General features: G+C 47.3%; 1 protein-coding gene across 1 annotated transcript in view; it reads left to right on the forward strand.

Moving 5' to 3' along the window:
• The window catches only part of LOC146784184 (uncharacterized), a 739,190-nt gene that overhangs the window by 92,211 nt on the left and 626,485 nt on the right, over positions 1-20,494 (forward strand). Inside the window, exon 4 of the mRNA XM_085632912.1 lies at positions 3,586-3,664. Coding sequence (XP_085489038.1) covers positions 3,586-3,664 — 79 coding nt within the window. The remainder of the gene's footprint in view (positions 1-3,585; positions 3,665-20,494) is intronic.

Consider the following 20,494-nt stretch of genomic DNA (forward strand, 5'->3'; position numbering starts at 1 on the left):
GTTATGCCACTGCTAAGCCTGAAATTGACAAAATAATGCCAAATATTCCCACAACATGCCAAGGAGCACCATCTTATGGTTCTATGTGTTAATTCCAGGATGATTAATCATGTTGATATTCAATTCAATTTCAAATAGTCTCAGGGATTTCAAATTTTAAAAATCCTAAATAAATCTAATTGTTTTTTTTCTTCTGAATCATGGATGATACAACGTCTGTACTAAATCCCTTCCATTACACAGCACCATTTTTCACATTCGCTCGTAACATAAAAGAATTGTGTACCCATTTAATATCTTTTGCATTTTTGTTTTTCGCTGTACTCCTCCAACATCATTCCCTTAAATCAGACTTTTCCTTTTAAAGTTAATACTTCCCTGTTGAGATAGATCATCCTTTGTTACCATTTCCCTTTAGTACTCACTTATAGTCTCACTTCCCTGTATTTTAATATTTGTTACAATTTCCTTTACGTCTAGTTCCGCCTTGCTTTCACATCGCATACAGGGATGCCACTCTCCCACAAACACTGGTACATTGGCTCGATGACAAGAGTGTGCATTTTACTGTGTCCTTGACCCATGTGTCTTCACTTGAGGCATTTGACAGTTCATGCAGCTGGCACAATCTTCTGCGCATGCGTCTCTCATTCAGCACACTGCTAACAATTCTCAGCCATGCTGGATTCCTAGGCAGCCATTTTTATTGTGGGCCCAAAAGCAAAACTAACACAAAAGAATATTAATTGATTAAATAAAACCCATTATGTTTACCTCTCCCATACTAGTACCCTGTATAAGTTATTACCTAGCAGAAGCTATTCGTTTAGAGCAGCTTTTCTATCATTTGTGCACAACATGTAAAAAAGTGCAATGTACAAAATAGCATAAACTTGCACCAATGCACATTTTCAAAGTGCAAACAATTAATACATACTCATAGCAACATGTTCTAATATTTTAAATAGCTTTTCATGCAAAATGCGTTTGTCCCCCATGTAGTGTTGGTGAATGTTTGATTAATTAATACACATTATAAGAAGATGTGTTATGAACTGTATATACATTGTCTAAATATGCAACAAAGCCAAAGTCTCTTGAGATGGGAACAGGGAGTGGAAAAGAAGCTGGGAGTAGAGAACACACATTCCATTCTTATGTTCAAAGTTAAAGAGGCCACAGTGAGCCTTCTTAAGGAAACTGAAATCATGAGTTGTCTACACTGCAAAAACACATGTTAATTCAGCACAATTATGTGCTACTTTAAAAGTTCAAAAAAACCATTCTCTAAAATACATGTACATTCTATAGTGATGCTAAATCTAAACTAAACACATTAATGATCCATGATTAATTAATTAAGCATGGTTTTACATGATTTCATTTGCAGGCCTCTTTCATGTTTTTCATGTTTTTCATTTGGCATGCACCAAAAGTGAAATTTTAAAATGCAGTCTGTCTGAAAAACAAAAATAAAGCAATGCCTGAATCCAGATGAAATCTGAGCTACATCATTATATTTTAGCAATTTACCCTCTTCCCTGCATGCCATGCACACTTCCTTTGATCCCTTTCTCCATCATCCAACCTCTCCATCTGTATGTACAGAATGGAGCCTCCTTCTCCTCCCTATCAGCGATCCAGGTAGAACAGCAACACTGGCATTGTCTTCCTCCCTGACATCAGCAGGTCCCATGCATACATGCCAGTATGACTGAAAACATGGTGTCTAAAAAGCATGATCAGTCATCATGCAGCTTCCAGCAAACTACATGGTAATTGATTATGAGTTGCATGGTCTGCGCTGTCACTCACACTTCATGCATAAGCATGGGGCAGTCAAAGTAGCATGACTGACTGGTGAGAGAGGATGTGCAGAACATTGTTACATGGCTAAGTAGTCTGGTGTCTGTTCTACGCGGAAGTGGGTAGTAGTCCCTCCAGAAGCTCCAAGTGTTACACAGAGGAATACTGTGGGTGGAAGCACTTTGTGCCCTGTCACAGTTCTAAGGGTGGTCCTGTGGTCCTCAAGAACTTCTGGCCCATCTCCCTGCTCCCGTCGAAGGTCATTGAGAAGGCCGTCAACAGACAGCTGACCCGCTACCTCGAGGAGAACAACATCCTGGACCCGTCCCAGTCTGGGTTCCGCAGCAATCACAGTACCGAGACTGCCTTCATCGCCGCCACCGCCTACATCAGGGCCCTGCTGGACAACAGCGAAACTGCGGCCCTCATCCTCCTGTACCTATCAGCCGCCTTCTACACCGTCTGCCACCGCACCCTACGCACATGCCTCCACAACGCAGGGATCCGAGACAAGGCTCTGGAATGGACCACCTCTTTCCTCTCTGGCAGAATTCAGAGCGTCCGCCTCCCCCATTCCGTTCCGAAGCCTCCGAGATCATCTGCGGCATACCCCAAGGATCATCCCTCAGCCCGACTCTGTTCAATGTCTACATGGCTCCGCTCACCCACGTCGCCCGATTGCACAACCTCAACATCATCTCCTACGCCGACGACACCCAGCTTATCCTCTCCCTCACCAAGGACCCCCTCACTGCCAAAACCAACCTCCAGGAAGAAATGAAAGCCGTCGCCGAGTGGATGAAGAACAGCCGTCTGAAGCTGAACTCAGACAAGACAGAGGTCCTCATCCTCGGCTCCACCCCCTCCGCCTGGGACGACTCCTGGTGGCCGTCCGCACTGGGAGCAGCACCCTCACCCACCAATCACGCACGTAACCTGGGGGTTCATCCTCGACTCAACACTCTCCATGACAAAGCAAGTCCACGCCATCTCTTCCTCCTGTTTCAATACCCTCCGCATGCTCCGCGAGATCTACAGGTGGATCCCCACCAAAACAAGAAGAGCGGTCACCCAAGCCCTCGTCAGCAGCAGGCTGGACTACAGACTGCGGCCAAACTCCTGAAACGACTACAATGCATACAGAACGCCTCTGCTCACCTGATCCTTGACATCCCGCACCACAGCCACATCACACCACACCTGAGAGACCTGCATTGGCTTCCCGTCAACAAGAGGATCACCTTCAAGCTCCTCACCCATGCACACAAGGCACAACACCAGACCGGCATACCTCAACAGACGACTCACCTTCTACACCCGAACCGACAGCTCCGCTCCGCCGACCTCGCCCCCCCCCCGCATCCGAAGAACCACCGGTGGCAGATCGTTCTCCCACCTCGCCGCCAAGACCTGGAACACCCTCCCCATCTTCCTACAGCAGACCCAGGATCTACTAACCTTCAGGAGGCTTCTCAAAACCTGGCTATTCGAACAGTAGCAGCACCCCTCCCCACCCCAGCGCCTTGGGACCCTCACAGGTGAGTAGTGCGCTTTACAAATGTACGGATTGATTGATTGATTGGTCTTCAGCTGTCCACTTCATATGTAAGTCTTCTGTTGTTCACTCAAATTCAAATGAAAACCCCTCCTGAACTTAGATTCGCTAAAACTACATATCTATCTTATCCCTATGGAGGCATAGCTTTTGCATCTTCTGTATTTACCTCATAAATGCACTTTATAGTAAGAGCTCTGTTTTCTCAATATCTTACTTTGCAGTCTCACTACCATGTTTCCAGGGTTCCTGGTAGGGTTACAGAAGGTTTTGACTCGTGTGGTACAGATTCTCACATGACGGGTAAGGCGCAAATCTAGATTTCTCTCTTTATTACGTAGATGTTTACTGTCACTGCTACTGTTATTCTGAAAGCTTGATTGATACCGCTGTCTTGTATATTCCTTAAAAGAACCTTCTTCACTGATGTTAGCTTGGATTTGAAAATCTTTCTACAGCCATTACGGATTACTGAGGCTAGGTAGCACTGTCTGTTGTCAGGTGCGGATCTTCATGGTATCACAGGAAGTGTGTTCGCGGGCCCATAAAAACATCACAGGCACCACTGAAATTTTATTTCTGTTCCTGTACAGCGACTTGGTCTGAAGTTACCCAGTTTTGTAGGTTTTTAAAAGATACCTTTTTTTTCCTCCTGTCTTTTTTGTGAGAACCTATCATATGACATCTTAAATAATTAAGTTTCAATGTGTGTACAGTTTTGAAGGCCAGTGTCTGGCAGCACCCTCAATTATACTATCTGTGGTGCATTAGAAAGTCTCATGATGTTTCATTGGGTGACTTGCACTCTCAAATGGCTCCCAAGGCCATCAGGGAGAGGGAAACTAAATTGATTCTAGCCTTTCTGAATGGAAGTTTTACTACCCCCAAGAAATTCATCCTCCCAGATGTGATATGGCACCTGGGAAGAAGGTTCATTTAAAGAATGAGTGGAAAATACTGTATCCATTAAAAATAATTTCTGTAAAGCAGGTAACTTATTCTTTTATAACTGGAATGTTCAGATTTCTTTTAAATAGCAACTAGTGAGAACTGATACTACACATATTTTATTGCACCCAAAGTCAATATTGCAGAAGAATGTTTTTTTTAAATGCATTTCCTCCTTGAGGTTTAAAAGAAACACAGGCTTTCCTGTAACTTTAACACATCACGGGGCACTGCCATGTAAATTCACAGAGCATGATAACAAATATAAGTCCTATTTTCTATTAACAAAACAAATGGATACAAATCAAACATTTTTGTGAGTATTGCAACTGCATCCTAAGTGATGTCTCACATAATGGAAACCTAGTAGGCATTAGGCATCTGGCGTATCATTATAGTCTTTTTCCCAGCCAACCCAGAGTTTACTATGCTTCTGGGAACTGCCCTTCAGATTATAAATCGAGATCTCAAACATTCAACATCATGGAGGTGTTCATTTCCTTCAGCAGTGTGCGATGTCTCGCTTCCCCAGCCTAAGTCCTAATCTCAAGAGAGTATTCACAGCATTTGTGAAACCCTCATCATCCAGTATGTTTAAAAAGGCTGTCTTTGGATTGAGTTCAATTGGCCATTCCAACATAGCTGGGAATGTATGACTAATCCCTTCACAAAAGGGCCTAAGGACTGGGCAAGCCCAGTGAAGAAAATCTCCTACTGCAGTCCAACCTCTCAAATAATCTGGCCATGGCCTCTCTGGAATAGCCATAGTCTTTCGGTGGGCAGGTAGATTTTATGCAGCTAATTAAACTGTATCAGGCAAAGCCTATTCATGATTGCTGCTTCCCACAGGTCCATGAGTGCAAACGTCCATTCTTCTTCGAACTGGCCAATGTCTACCTTCCCACTTTTTGCCGAGCTTGTTAAAAGTGTCGGGGAAGTTAATGATCAGGGTTCTGTATAGGCAGGAGACTTACCATAGAGGGGAAAGAGGAGCCATGGTCAGTTTCGCCCCACGTTTGATACAGGACGTCCTGCTCCCTCCAGTTTCTCTGAACCCAAATACAGATCCTAGTAGTGTGTCAACAGAAACTGCCTAGCTTGCAATCTCCATCTACATGACGTTAAATGCTCAGACAATATTAATGCTGGGGTTTATCAGCTTAATGTTGCCATTACTGAAGCACTAGATAAAATAGTTTGTCTGCAAACCTCCTGACTGGACCGGCAAATGGTAGGAGCTAAATGGTATACTCCTGATTTACGTGAAAATAAACATTTGAGTAAATGTCTTGAACATCTCTGGCTTCATTCTAAATCTGCCCCAGGCAAAATATCTTATACATCTGCCCTAAACTCTTCCCACAAAATGGTTTGCTTGGCTCACTATAATCTGTTTTCTTCACTCATTGAGATGAAAAAAACATTCCTCCACTGAAATCTTTTAAATTGTCTAGGAACTTACTTATCCATCTGACTGTGCTGACCCCCATCTCTTCCATCATTCTCTCTTTGTTCCACTTTGTTTCCGATGTAGGAAAAGCTATGCAACGTATTAGATTGGGTTCTCCTGAGGACCCTTGCCTTCACCACATCGTGCCTGATGGATGTTTTTAACCTGTCTCTTCACTCTGTTGAAATTTCAGTTGCATAGAGACATGCAAATGTGCTTCCATTACTTAAAAAACCCTTCTGATACATTGCAATTCTGCCCTATTTCCTTACTCCCATACAGGTAAACATGTTTGAAAGGCTGATCAAACTGCAGCTAACCTCCCATTTGGAGGAATACAACCTCCTGGATCCCTTCCAATCAGGATTCAGGTCTGCCTATGGCCCCGAAACAGTTTAAGGCTTATGTTGGATGCTACTTCCATCCTTCTTAATCTCTTGGCAGCCTTTGATACTGTCTGCCATGCTTTTACGATCAGAAGATTGCTTGAGATAGGCCTATTTTTCAAGGCCCCTAGATGTTTTGAGTCTTTTCTCTCGGGCAGGCCTCAGCCAATCTATTTTCCTCTGTTTACATCAAATAGCATGCTTGTCTCCCGTCTTGTTCTCCAGGGCTCATAAGTCCCCTCCCTTGAAGCAATTGTGCAAGCAAGTGGTTTCAATGTTGTCTCGTATGCAGATGACACGCAATTGATAATATCTATTGCTGACCATGGTGAAGAAACCAGATGCAAGTTTATGGATTGCTTGACCAACGTAGGCACGTGGATGAAGGACAATTGTCTTAAGTTGAATTGGGGTAAAAACACGATAATCCTATTTGGCAAAGCTGATTATATTTGGACTGATTATTGGTGGTCCAGCGAACTAGGCCTTTGAAAGAAAGCAGCTCGAAAATTTTAGCATTATTGTTAATACTCTTCTTTAAAGAAAGGATCACTGCGCTGTATGGGTATGTTAAGGAATCCTGGGCATGCTGCACAAAATCTTTTACTAGCTCCCAACATAATTACAGAAGATCATTATTCACATCTGCTCAATTATGACAATTCTGTCTATCTTGGAATGGCAGATTATCTTTTCACTCGCTTATAAACTATCCACTACCTCTCACATGGTATGCAATGGTCGCCCACGATCACCATCCTGTCTTACACTGAGAATGCTTCATTGACTGCAGGTGCAACATTTTGTGCTACCCTCAAGCTTCCCTGACATGTCCAAAATGCCCTCTACTCTTCAGGCTCCTTTTAACTTCACAGCAAAGTTTCATTTCACAGACCTACTAGGGCCTTAAGATTTGCTAATCAGGCCCTATTGCAAACGTGGTGTTTCCATTTTGCCAGAATGAGAGGTAGTTCTTTCTTTCACATGGCACCTTATTATTGCAACTCTCTTTCCAAAGAGTCTTTGCTCGACCTCAAGCCTCACTGTTTTCAAGAAGTTCCTCAAAACTTGAGCTCTTTTCATTCTTTCACTGTGTACTATCTTGGTGGTTGCCCCATTTTGTGCAAGGATACTCCTTTCAGGATAAGTTGGTGAATTACAAATCCTTTTACCATAACGTGAAGAATGCGGATGTAAGTTAAAAACTATGAGCCAAAACCCATGTTATCTAGCAGTGTAAAAAGAAAATCCCATGTTATGCTGCCTAAAGCTTTTTTGAGATCGATAAATAGAAGTGCTAGGGGCTCATTCAACCTGTGCTGTGGCCCAGTGAGAGCACGTTAAAGGCATGACACAGGTTGTGTCTAGTCACCCAGTGCAACGTAAAGGCTCCTGGGTCAGGTTGGTCCAGGTTAGTTATTCCTGTGGCATAGTAAACATTTTTGCCTCAATATCAATAAGGAGACATTCTGGTACAAATCTCGCTTCTCTGGGGGGCAATCTGGTTTTAGGACGTTTATAATGTTAGCCTCCTGTCATTCTGGTGTGGGACTCCCTTGTACTCTTGTGCACTCAAACACATCCAAGAGAAATGTATAGACAATTATAGAATCGTGTTGGGAATCCATTTGTTCCTGTGGATTTTCCAGAGGATACCTGTTTAATGGCTTCTATGTTCTCATGTTTGGTTATGGGTTCATTAAGTTGTGTCATTTCAGTAGCTGACAATATCGGGATGGATAAGGATGCAGGATAGGCCAGAAGATGGTCTAGTAGGGATAGGGTACTTTGCTTATATAGTGATTTATTATATTGTGCAAATTTGTTTGCTATTTCTTCTGGTTGGGTGTGGAGAACCCTGTCTCGCCCATAATCTGGTGAGTATATTCTTCCTGCATGCCAACAAAGGCTTCAATTCACCCATTTTATCTGCTTGGTCATATTGTGTACTTTGTGCTGCCAGCAATGTCTTATGGGCCATATTCTTTATAACCTGTTCATGGTATAATTTCACTTGAGTAAGTTTGTGTTGGCTATTTTCAGTTTTGTTTGATCTATATATCTTTCTGTCTTAAAGACTTCTTCCTCCATATAGTTGAGTGTATGTTCTTTCTTTTTGTGCGATACTGAGCTAATGACCTTGCCCTGTATTGCCTGGTTGATTTCAAGTACTGTGCCGTCTCCTTTATGAAGGTGTCTTTAATCTCCAGTTTTTTAAGCCATGGCAGGCTCATTAATCATCTCTACGGTGCACCTGGAGGTTTGCCATCGAATTGGAGTTCAATATGTGCATGATCAGGTAGACCCCAAGCGTGCAGGACTGCAGACAATTTAGGTTGGCGATAGGTCCTTTTCCCATATTGTTAACACCTATTTGCCTCAGAACAAAACGTGAAACTCTCTTCCCATGGGTGATAATGGCGCCATATGCCATTAAATCCCATCAACCTCATAAAGTCAGGCAGTAAAGTTGATTGGGGAGAGGTCGCTGCAAGGGGCAGACCCGATTGATCAGATGTAGTCTGTTAAAGTCACTACCCACTATCATTAGTCCTTGCAGCACCTCCAGTAGAATGGATCAGACTTTGGACAGAAAGCTCTTGGATAATGGTGGTGGTGCATAACCTCAACAATTTCCCTCTTACATCTTCCCTTGTTTGCGTCGCTAAGACTTGGAGGTGTTTGTTTGTCATTGTTACCTCCCCTCATGACCCCCGCCTGAACCCGGAATGAGCTAATGTTGGAAAATCTAATCTCCCCTAGTAAGTTTATCTCCTGTAATAGGAGTATATCAGTCCCATATTGTTTTGCTGTACTGAGAAACGTTCACTGTAACCTTGTTTAGGAGACCATTTACAATTCAAGAGACATACCTCACTGGAGCTAGTGATCGAATGTGTGAAGGGTCATCCGCCATGAAATTCTAGGTTGTGTAAATATGTGCCTGTAAAAGCATACATTGGCCCTGTGTGCTTGAACTGTATTAACCTGTTGATCCATGAAAGTCCCTTCTCTCCCACCCCATACTTTGAGACTTGAAGCATCTGTTGTGAAATGTTGGCAATAGTACCGATCAAGGTAGTCCGAGAATTAGAAAGTGCGGTAACCTCCTCCATCAGGTCCCATGCCCCCATGTTCCCTATCTTCCTCACACGCAACAAGAAAAAAAATAGCCCACTAAACTAGGTACCCCTCTGGGCAGGTCTGGGAGTTTTGGAATGAGTGTATGATCAAAGCTCGTGGAGATCCCTCTTGCCCTTGGTGAATTCTGAGAGTGAGATTGGGGGAGGGGGCGTCACACTTCTCTCCCTAGAAAAAAGGAGACTCCAATTAGCACTGCATTCGTTCCACGCCTATGGAGGTTCACCAAACTCCTCAAGTGTCGTTCTTGTCCTATTGTGTTACCTTCATCCACCCCAGTTGAGACTGCTCTGTCCGCTCTGACGGTGCCTGGTGTCTGGTGAAAGTCTATAAAACACACAAAAGGTGATGAGAGGCTGCTTGTAATAAGTCTAACCACTGACAATTGCTCAGGGTAGCTCTCCAACCCATCGCTCATTTGCTAATCATGCCAACTCAGTTTGGACCCAGCCATAGGTTAATCCATCTTGGCCCTGCTCCTCATGGGAGCAGTTCAGCCCGAACTGCCAAGCCAGGTCCTCTGTGAACCAGAACACAAACAATTTAGGAATGGTTGTGCCCTAGTTTTGAGCTCATCAGCTGGGTACAGCTTGGTTCTAGTGACACAGTGGGCATGGGACCAATGTATCATCCCCATTCTCACCAGACTGGTCTGCCCATGCCCCCACCAGGTCTTTCTTCAGTACCCAGGGCAGCAAAAGGAGTCCTGTCTGTGGTAAGGAATGTGCTCCCAGGTAAGTGAGGCGTCCAAGGGGAATCAATCGGCAATTTATCGATTCTCAGAGTCACCATATGAGAGAAAGTTGTCTCATCTCAGCAGGCTTGGCAGGAGCTTGGTGCTTGAACTATACATATATGTGCTCCGACGTGAGCACTGTCAATAATGTAAATCGAATCAGCTAATACCTGCCAGGATGAGATGGCCGTATTGCTATAAAGGGGGGGGGGGGGGGGAGAAAGTGCCTTTAGGCAAATTCAGTGTTTTGATGGGGGGAGGAAGGAAAATAGGGTGATGGACCTGGGCCACACTCACGCTCACAAATGCTCCCATTGTTGGATTGTGCTGTGTCCCCCCGTTACATTGGCCCCCTCCTCTAAAGTCCAGTAGCATAGGGTATCTGGCCACCCTTCCACTCCAGTCCAACCTGTCGTGGGTAGGATTTACCCCAGGGGAACAGCAGGCCGGGACTTGCCCCTCAACTCTCATGGGAGCACAATGTACTCCTGCCACCGGGCCCTATGCCACCACTCTCCTCAACCAGTAAACCGCTGGAGCAGTCCGGTGTGTTCCATATCATGACCACCTACCCTACCCAACCCAGGGGCCTCCGCCGGTTGGACCAACGAGATGGAGTTGAGTCCTACAACACTCACAGGCTTTTCCTGCAACCCTCGACCAGGCCCCGGGCTCCACATCCCCTGATGCAGTAATTCACATAAAGAGCGAGGCGAGAAGGCAGGACCTCCATGTCGACACCAGCAGGCCCTTCATCAGGTCAGAGGATTTGAGAATCCACAAGCGGCGTAGCGTGTCCTCAGGGCGGGTCTGCCCATGCAGCTTCCGCTCAATGTGTCGTCAGAGCGGCTAAAATGTCCTCTCAGCCACCGCTGCACGCCCTTCGCCAGAGTGCCACTCTCCAGGCAACTGCCCCATCCTTGACACTTTCACCTCGAAGAGAAGGCAGTTTGACACCCATGGTGACCTCCCGCAGGAGGATATTTCAGGATGTAGCAAGGCTTGCTGCAGAGCTCTAAAGAAGAGCGTCTGCCATCTTGGCCTGCGAGGCCGTTCTCCTACAGAGAAATGTTATGAACTTGCTTATAGGAAGGAGCCTCTTTGAAGAATAGGCCCCATGCCATATTCAATTCCCTTTGCTAATGTTGAGTTTTTATGTGCATCACACACTGCATAAATTGTCTTATTTTACTGGGACAATTAAGGATGTGAATTTGCTACTTATAAGGCTTCTGGTTTGAGGGTACTGGGTACACGAAGTCCATATTGGTGGATAATCTTCTCACACTAATAACCTGCATCATTGGCCAATACAGGAGACAAATGTTGGTCTGCCTCCTTGTTCCTTCATAATTTGGCTTCTACGTGGCGATTGTCAATACACTTGCCATTTTGTGGCTATTTCCAATAGTGGTTTGCAAAAAATTAAATAGGTGAGTGCTATTTAACAATCCAAAGGAATGTAAAATAAAAAGTTCATAATCCAAAAGATTTCAAAATATTTGTATTTCCTGTTTGACTTACTCATACACGATATCGCTTCAGTGTAAAGAACAAGAAAAAAGAAGTGCGGTCTGGAGCTGGGCAGAAAAAATAAGGAGTGTTCATAAGTGCAGTTTATCTAACTCTTCACTATGCCACTTTGAACTAGTATATCCCCTTTAATCCATCAGAGTGCCTAGATTTGTCATCAACTTCGAGTTATGTACACCGTTGTCACCAGCTTTCTAACTCTTCATCCAGTTTAGAATCTAAAGGTACCACTGACAATCATATTTCTTCTGTTAACGGCTACTCTCTTATGTCATTACATCAGAGGGCTGTTGGACCTACGTCCTAGGGGTAGCTTGGCTCAGGTCAACAGGCTTACATCTCCACTTGGCCTCTCATGCTTGCATCCTACCCAGCTCACAATCTAGCGCAGCACCACTCAAAAAGGACACTACACAGATTAAATATAAGGTTTACTAAAAGTTTTTATCGCTTCTTCGCCAACTTGGTTACCCAATTTCAACTTTAGAATGAAATATTTCATTACATCACAGGATGAATGCCCCCCTTCATTTCGGGATTAAACATGGCATTACAACTCAGGATAACTTTTCCTCACATTTCAAAATAAACATTTCATTCCCTTTTGGGTTGAACATTTCACTATAAACCATTTCATTGTATTTCAAAATAAACCATTTCATTACGTTTCAAGATAAACCATTTCATTACGTTTCAAGATAAACCATTTCATTACGTTTCAAGATAAACCATTTCATTACATTTCAAGATAACAGTCCCTTCGAGATAACTCTAGCACAGCAGATCTGTAGACCCTCTAGGTAATCCCATCCAGCGCCTTGACTCTGGAGGGATGGTTAACCTCCTCATAGACGGCGCTCTGAAGAGCACTCCCCCATTACGCAATTCAGATTGTCCCCTGCTCTGAAGGGGGTTCTCGTGACAGCTGGGCTCACTAAACTGCTGGCAGCCAATTCGTTACATTTAGACAAGCTACTTTTAGGGCACTTTAGTACCGCGCTAAACCATCCCCGTTTGGCAGTACACCTAGGCTCTCTCGCTGGTACAAGAGCTCGCCCTGTTATCCAATGCCCTCAGCCACACGATTGGTTGTGCCGAGGTGCCGATAATTACAGCTGGCACCTGGCTTCCCCACGGAACAACAACACGTTCAAATGGGTCCCCCTCAGGCCTTCCAACACACTCTTCAGTACCGAGTCCTCTCCCCTTCTCCCTCAGGTTATGGGCCCAGCTTACTGTCACACTTGTGGTCCTCCTCTTGGATGGTTCACCGCTGACGGGAGGTATGTTCCCTCCCTTCGTGGAACGGAGCTTGCTGAATAACAAGAAAAAGGAATCCCCTCTCAGAAAAGGGAGGGGGGGGGGTCTGCGCACACCCTCCAGCCTCCACCCACAAGGGATTCCTATGTTGCTCTCTCCCCTCACTGACGGCAGCCCCTCTCCTCCGCTACTGCTGGGAGGCGCTTCCACCGATGACAGGAACAGTGTGTCTTGCGGGGGCGCGGCCTCTGCTCCCGTCCGGCAACAGTGGGGCGGCGCTAGGCCTCTCGCACGTGATGAGGGCAGCGGCCTCACAGCCTCCCTTCCCACACTTCCTGAGTGTTGGTCTCCTCAAGCCGCTGGACGCGTCGCTCATTCGCCTGACACACCCGGGCCAATCCCTCACCCCAGGCCTTCCGGTGACAGCGACTCCTGCCCAAGGACCCCAGGTAACCTCTCGAACTCGGGGGAGGGGTGGCGGCCAGGGTTTCCAGACTGGTCTTGTGGAGTGGGGGGGTGAATTGACGGGTGCCGGTTCTCTCACCGGAACGGTGGCGGAGGTCAGCTAGACTCTAGGGACTTGAGCACGTCCACCTCTCCTCTCTGTCAGACAGAGTGGCAACCCCAGGCCAGTCCGGGAATCCCAGTCAACAACGGAGCTGTTAGACGGTTGCCCCCAGCAATGGCCCTCACCAAGAACCAAGAAGTCAGGGGTTCACTCCCCCTAGAGACCTCTAGAAACGAGTGTCTCAAGTCACTGGCGGCACACAGGGACCGGTCAAAAGGTTGGGGGTGATGTCACTGGCGAGGGGAACCGTGCAGACCCTGAGACCTGTCAATCCCTGCCCAGTGCAGCCACCTCCCCACTCAAGTGCCTTACTCCTGGCTAACCGGCCACTCAGCTCTGCTCTAAAATGGCCACCCTCCTGTCACCTCTATTTATCACCTTGGGCCTGACTTGCCAGAGGGGCCCAGAAGGTTCCGGAACCTCTCATGGCAGTCATGGTCCAGGTGCTGAGGTGACAGTTGGAGCCACCATTGTGTGAATCTAACCTCCCTTATCTAGTTTCCTCAGTGGAGCACCTTGCGCCTCTCCCTCAGGTAGTGAGGGTGAAGCGCCCAGAACCTCTACATCAGCACCCAAAAAGTTGGTAGTAGACAGAAAAAATGAGAAGGGGAAAGGACAAAAATAATAAAATGAGGAGGGAACTGCCAAAGGGCTGAAAGGTCTAACACGCGTCCCCCCCAGCTGAAAGTGAGGAGAGCTACCCATCCCCTTGGGAGTCCTCTTCACTAAGGCGGAAATACCTGGATAGACCGTCAGCATTGGCGTGGTCCACTCCTGGGCGATGTTCCACCCTAAAGTCCATTCCCTGTAGGGAAATAGACCACCTCAATAGCTTGGGATTCTCGCCCCTCATTTGCATCAGCCACCTGAGGGGCCGGTGGTCGGTCTGAACCAGGAAGTGCGAGCCAAACAGGTATGGCCGCAGCTTCTTCAGAGCCCACACCACCGCAAAAGCCTCCCTCTCAATTGCACTCCACCTCTGTTCCCGGGGGAGTAGTCTCCTAGACAGGAAAACCACCGGTTGGTCTAGACCCTCGTCAATAAGTTGCGACAGCACTGCCCCGATACCATGCTCCGACGCATCTGTTTGGACGATGAACTCCTTGGCGAAGTCAGGGGCCCTGAGAACAGGTGCCGCACACATTGCCTTTTTCAAGGTGTCAAAGGCTTGTTGACATCCCTCGGTCCAGATTACCCATCGAGGGTGTTTTTTAGAAGTGAGCTCAGTCAAGGGGGCCACGATAGTACCGTATCCCTTGACGAAGCGTCGGTAGTAGCCAGTGAGGCCCAAGAAGGCTCGGACCTCTGTCTGAGTCTTGGGGGGTTCCCAGGCCATGATGGTTTCGATCTTGGCCTGAAGGGGTTGCACCTTGCCCCGACCCACCAAGTGACCGAGGTACACTACCGACCCCTGCCCGATCTGGCACTTACTGGCCTTGATCGTCAGACCCGCCTGCTGCAAAGCCTGAAGAACAGCCTGCAGGTGACACAAATGGTCCTCCCAGCTGCGGCTGAAGACAGCAATGTCATCCAGGTATGCAACCGAAAAGGCTTCCATCCCAGAGAGGACCTGGTTCACCAACCTCTGGAACGTGGCAGGGGCGTTCTTGAGCCCAAAGGGCATCACACAGAACTGGTAGTGACCCTCAGGTGTGGAGAAGGCTGACCTTTCCTTGGCTCCATCTGTCAGGGAAATCTGCCAGTACCCGGATGTAAGGTCAAAGGTACTGAGATATTGGGCAGCTCCCAACCGGTCAATGAGCTCATCCGCCCTCGGGATGGGATGAGCATCTGTCTTTGTCACAGAATTCAGTCCCCTGTAATCCACACAAAACCGGAGTTCTGGGGTAGTGCCCGGCGGGGCAGCCTTGGGTACCAGTACCACCGGACTGGACCAGGGACTGTTTGAAGGTTCAATCACTCCCAGGTCTAGCATCTTGGTGACTTCTCCATGGATGCTAGCCTTCACCTTATCTGACAACCGGTAAGACTTGGACTTCACAGGTGGGCTGTCCCCTGTGTCCACGTCATGGGTACACAGATGAGTCCTTCCCGGGATAAGGGAGAACAAGGAAGCAAACTGCTCCAAAACTCGGCGGCAGTCTCTCTGTTCGGGAGTTAGGGATGGTGAGAGGATCACTCCCTCCACCGACCCATCCTTCTCTTGGGACGCAAAAAGATCAGGAAGAGGTTCACTTTCCTCTTCCTCTGACCCATCGGTTACCATCATTAAAGTGACCTCGGGTCTCTCTTGGTGAGGCTTGAGGCGGTTGACATAGAGCACCCGATGGGGCTGCCTGGGGGTCTTAAGATCTACCATGTAGGTGACTTTGCCCTTCTTCTCAACCACCTCAAAGGGGCCTGACCAGCGATCCTGGAGGGCGCTAAGCTCTCCAGGTTCCATCACCCACACCTTCTGGCCAGGCTCCAGCTCCACCGGTGAGCGTTTCGGTCATACCATTCCTTCATGACCGTCTGGCTGGCTTCTAGGTTTTCAGAAGCTTGCTTCCACAACCTAGCCATTTGGCTACGAAAGGCCAGCATGTAGCTCACCACATCCGGGGGAAGTTTTCTGGGAGTCTTTTCCCATCCATCCTTCACCAGGCTGAGAGGTCCACTCACAGGGTGTCCGTACAACAGTTCGAAGGGGCTGAAGCCCACCCCCTTCTGTGGTACCTCCCTGTAAGAAAACAGCAAACAAGGTAGGAGGACGTCCCACTTCCTCCGCAGGCTCTCGGGCAGACTCCTGATCATGCCCTTTAAGGTTTTGTTAAACCTTTCCACCAGACCATTGGTCTGGGGGTGATAAGGGGTGGAGAACCGGTAAGTGACTCCACACTCCTTCCACATAGCCCGCATATATGCCGACATGAAGTTGGTACCTCTGTCCGACACAACTTCCTTGGGGAATCCCATCCGAGTAAAAATTCCCATAAGAGCCCGTGCCACTGCAGGTGCAGTAATGGTCCTCAGAGGAATAGCCTCTGGGTACCGAGTGGCATGATCCACCAGAACCAGGATAAACCTGTGACCGGCAGACGTTGGTGGATCCAATGGCCCAACAATGTCGATGCCCACCCTTTCAAAGGGGGTGCAGTGGTTCCAGGGGAGCCTTCAGCTTCACCCCTGTTTTCCCACTAGCTTGGCAGGTTACACACGTCCTACAAAAAGTATCGGACGTAATCCTCATCTGAGGCCAGTAGAAATGAGGGACAAGTCGAGCAAAGGTCTTGTCTTGTCCCAAGTGTCCTGCCAAGGGTATTTCATGAGCCAATCCCAATAGGAAGGCTCGGTAACGCTGGGGAACCACCAAGGCCCGGGATGAACCATGCACCGGAGCCTTGGGTTCGCTATAAAGGAGTCCATCTTCCCAGTATATGTGGAAGTTCCCCGAATCGTTACCCGCTTCCTGGGCTTCGGCCTGCCGCCGTAAACCCTCCAGGGTAGGGCACTCCTTTTGGGCCCGACAAAACTCTTCCCTAGTAGGTCCTCCCTCCACCTGCCAGTCTGCAGGGGTAGGTAAACCCTCCAGGGAAGTTACATCCCCCTCCGTAGACTCCGGGACCACCCCAGTCGCCCCATCCACCTTCGGAGGTTCCGATGCCGGGGCAGGCTTCCCCCGTCCCCGTTAACCCTTTCCGGCAGCTGGTTGGGCCTTTGTGCCAGGCTCCAACCTCTGTGAACCCCCTCTTCGGGCAGTCACGGACCGGGTGTTGGCACACGTCCACTCAGGGGTCCCCAACATTTCCGTGTGGGCCCTGAACTCGACCTCCTTCCACGCCGAGTGTTCAAGGTCATTTCCCAACAGGCAGTCGACCGGCATGGCAGGGCTTATCGCAACTCGTAGAGGACCCGCAACCCCTCCCCACTCAAAGGGAATCTGGGCCACCGGATAGTGACCCTCTCGGTTGTCAGCCATCACAACCGGGTGGACTACATTGGGAACCACCTGCTCTGGGGACACCAGCTGACTCCTTACCATAGTCATGCTGGCTCCTGTGTCCCTCAGAGCCTCCACCCTCTGGGCATTGATGGTGACCCATTGCCTGTACTTAGTAGTATTCGAGGGCACCTGGGTCTTAGGAACCATCTCACAATCTCCTAAGGACACTAGGGTTAACCCTGCCCACTCACCTCCCTTATCTAGGGGCAACTCCTCCCCGAGCACTACACTCGCCACCCCCGGGGTCTTGCCTCCTATGGGAGGGTGTGGTCTCTTGGGACACTTGGCATCCCCCTTATAGTGCCCAACCTCACCACACTCATAACATGGCTATTCACTATTTAGCTAGAACCAATCCCAGAGCTGTTATACAGCACCACATGTGCTTTTAGTTCCTTTGTCAATGGATCAGACTCAATTTACACATTGTTTTACATCTAGGTTTGCCATAGGCCGTACTGCTGTTTGCAGTCTAGCAATCTCTTGGGAATAGTATGCCTTTACAACCGGACACAACTATACTTTTATGTATCCAGTCTGCTGACTCCAATCTGCCTCTAATTGTGAGTTCATGTTGCACCCGGGCCCGCACAGTCCTCTATATAAAGGCACCAGCCTCCTTCCTTGAACCAGAGAAAGGAGCTCTACTAGTGTTCTGGGTCTGGTAAAACTCAGTAGGAAATTCTTCTAAGTAAAGAGGTTTCCTCCAATTCATAAGTCAAACAGATGCCTTTGGTCCTTTTTTTGACAGTGGGGCATCTGTTCTCTTTGTTTATGTATATGACTTGGTATGGCCACTGTCTCCAGAAATGCTTTTGCTGCCTGTGTGTAAAGGGGTGTGATGCTTCGTGTACAGTGGGCCTGCTTCAGAGTTTGGCAGACCGAGTTTACACTTGTCTTGATGGCTGAGAACAATACCTCTGCCATCCCAAGGAACCTCCATCTGCCAAATTTAGAGTTGTCCGCCAACCCAGCAGAACACTCTCTATAGCTTGGCAGGAACCGCCTTCATGGGTGATCTGATCACTGTAGGAAAGGTTTGACGGACGTTGCCATCAGCCATGACGGCCTGCCGTCATATTTTTCAAAAGTTATTTTGTTTTTGAAAAACAAACTCTCAGAAAGAGAGTTTGATTTTGAAAAACAAACAAACAAATGCCCTCTACACCCTAGAAGGTTTCTCCCAGGGTGTGGGGTTCATTATTGTTTTATTCCTGTGCCTTACAGCTAGGTTTTATGGCAGTGAGGAGGGAAAAAAAGACTTTGCACCATCCACCCTAAATAGGGTGGATGTTGTTAAGTCCTTCCTCAGACAGCCCCAACTCCATTGGGCTGTCAGAAGAAGTATTCCGTTGCTGGATACAATGGAAGCTCCTTTTTTTTTTTTTTTTTTTTAAATGGAAGCTCCTTTGACTGAATACTTACAGATCATCCGACTCTAAATGAGATGGGCAGACCGAGGGTTTGGTGGACGTAGTACACATTTGCGACAGAGTACCCTGTTCACCATACTCTGAATCAGCCCTAAGTCTATTTCCCATTTTTCAGTGTCTGGAACCTTGTCAAACCTCTCCTACCTTTCACCCCTGCAGTTTTAAGCCTATTAATATGCTTGTTCTGAACATGTTATTATGCATTACTTACTTTCACTAAATATATGAATCCTGAATGACATTCAGTCTCCATTGCAATGGCTCGGTTCCCAGCACCTTACTGCAGTCCAGTAAAGCTGTCGTAGAGCTCCACAGCCCTCAATGTACAACCTGCACATTGGCACTATTGTGCTTATTGGGGGCGAGGAGAGGCCTACATTGAGCTGGGTCTGGTGGCTTAGTGGACTAATGAGTCCACTGTAGGGCCCTGTGTTTGACCTCATGGTCACAGGTTCATCCCGGCGGGTCCTTTCAGCTTTTTATCCTTCTGAGGTCGAAAAAATGAGTACAAGTGAGTTGGCTAATAATAAGCATCTGTTATTCAGCACCAAAATACCCTTCCCGGTAAACGTCCGCTTTACAAATACACGTTACGTTATGTTTATGCTATGTTACTTAAAATGCATCTGAACCAGCCCATTTCAGTGTGAAATGTTTGTTTACAATTCCCAGATCCCAATAAATTCCAAAACTTGTAAACCATAGTATACTAAACTATTTTGAATCTTTTTAGGGGGTGCCCGGCAGGAAGAGAGGCAGGTGTTTAACAATCGTGTTTTTATATAGGACTCTTACCCACTTGTGTCACACATTTTCACACTTCATCTTCTCCCTTTTTAGGTCTCGCCTGATCCAGCGCATGCGCTGATCTGGCCGAGACATTTTGTTTGCGGTTTTCTAAGTGCTGCCTGTGGCCTAAAGCTTGCGTGCACGTGATCGTGCACGCGCGCAGCCGCCATGTGTCTCGCCAGCGCTTGATCGCATCCGCGATCACTTTCGCGGGCGCGCGGCCGTGTCATTTTCACAGCCGCGCGGCCTATTTTCTTACTTCAAGAAACCCCCTTTCGATAAACTCTCAATGTACTACCGCTCGGGTGTCCCTTTCATACATTTGCGTAGACTCGCTTTTTCTTCAACTTGAAATCCAACTTTACTGGTGATCATTGTTTCCGAATTTAAAACATCACACAGTGGAGGTCGGGTTTTTTCGAACCTGTGATGTATACCTTTTTACTTAAGGATCCGACTTAAGGCAGTGATACGTCTTTCTTCTTGGAATCTCCACATTCACGAGCGAAACATAAGTAGTTTACGCTCTATTCTTTTTTAGGTCTCGCATAGAGCAGCGCATGCGCTGCCTCTACGAGGCATCAAGTAATGAGTATTACAACTGAAACTCCACCCATTGCATCTGCCTTTGTTTTGTCACTTGTCATTGGTGGAATCTGGGATTGCTGTTCTTATCTTGCTCTTTGTTGGCTTGTGGTCTGATACATCACTTCCTTTTTCTTCCATTTTTGGAGGAAGCAGCATGGACCAACTACAGTTAACTTACGCTGCTGGCTGTTTTCTTTTTATTTAGGGACTACTTTTTTTCTTTGCTGCTGGCATTTCCACATCTGGCAGCTTCCTGCACTTACCCGACCCTGTTTATTTATTTACGTTTATTTATTCATAATGAAATCATCCTTAAATGAGGCAGCCCAGCCCAGGCTCGAACCCTGTTTTCCTGCTC

This window comes from Triturus cristatus, chromosome 11 (assembly GCF_964204655.1).
Source record: "Triturus cristatus chromosome 11, aTriCri1.1, whole genome shotgun sequence".
Classification (NCBI taxonomy): Eukaryota; Metazoa; Chordata; class Amphibia; order Caudata; family Salamandridae; genus Triturus; species Triturus cristatus.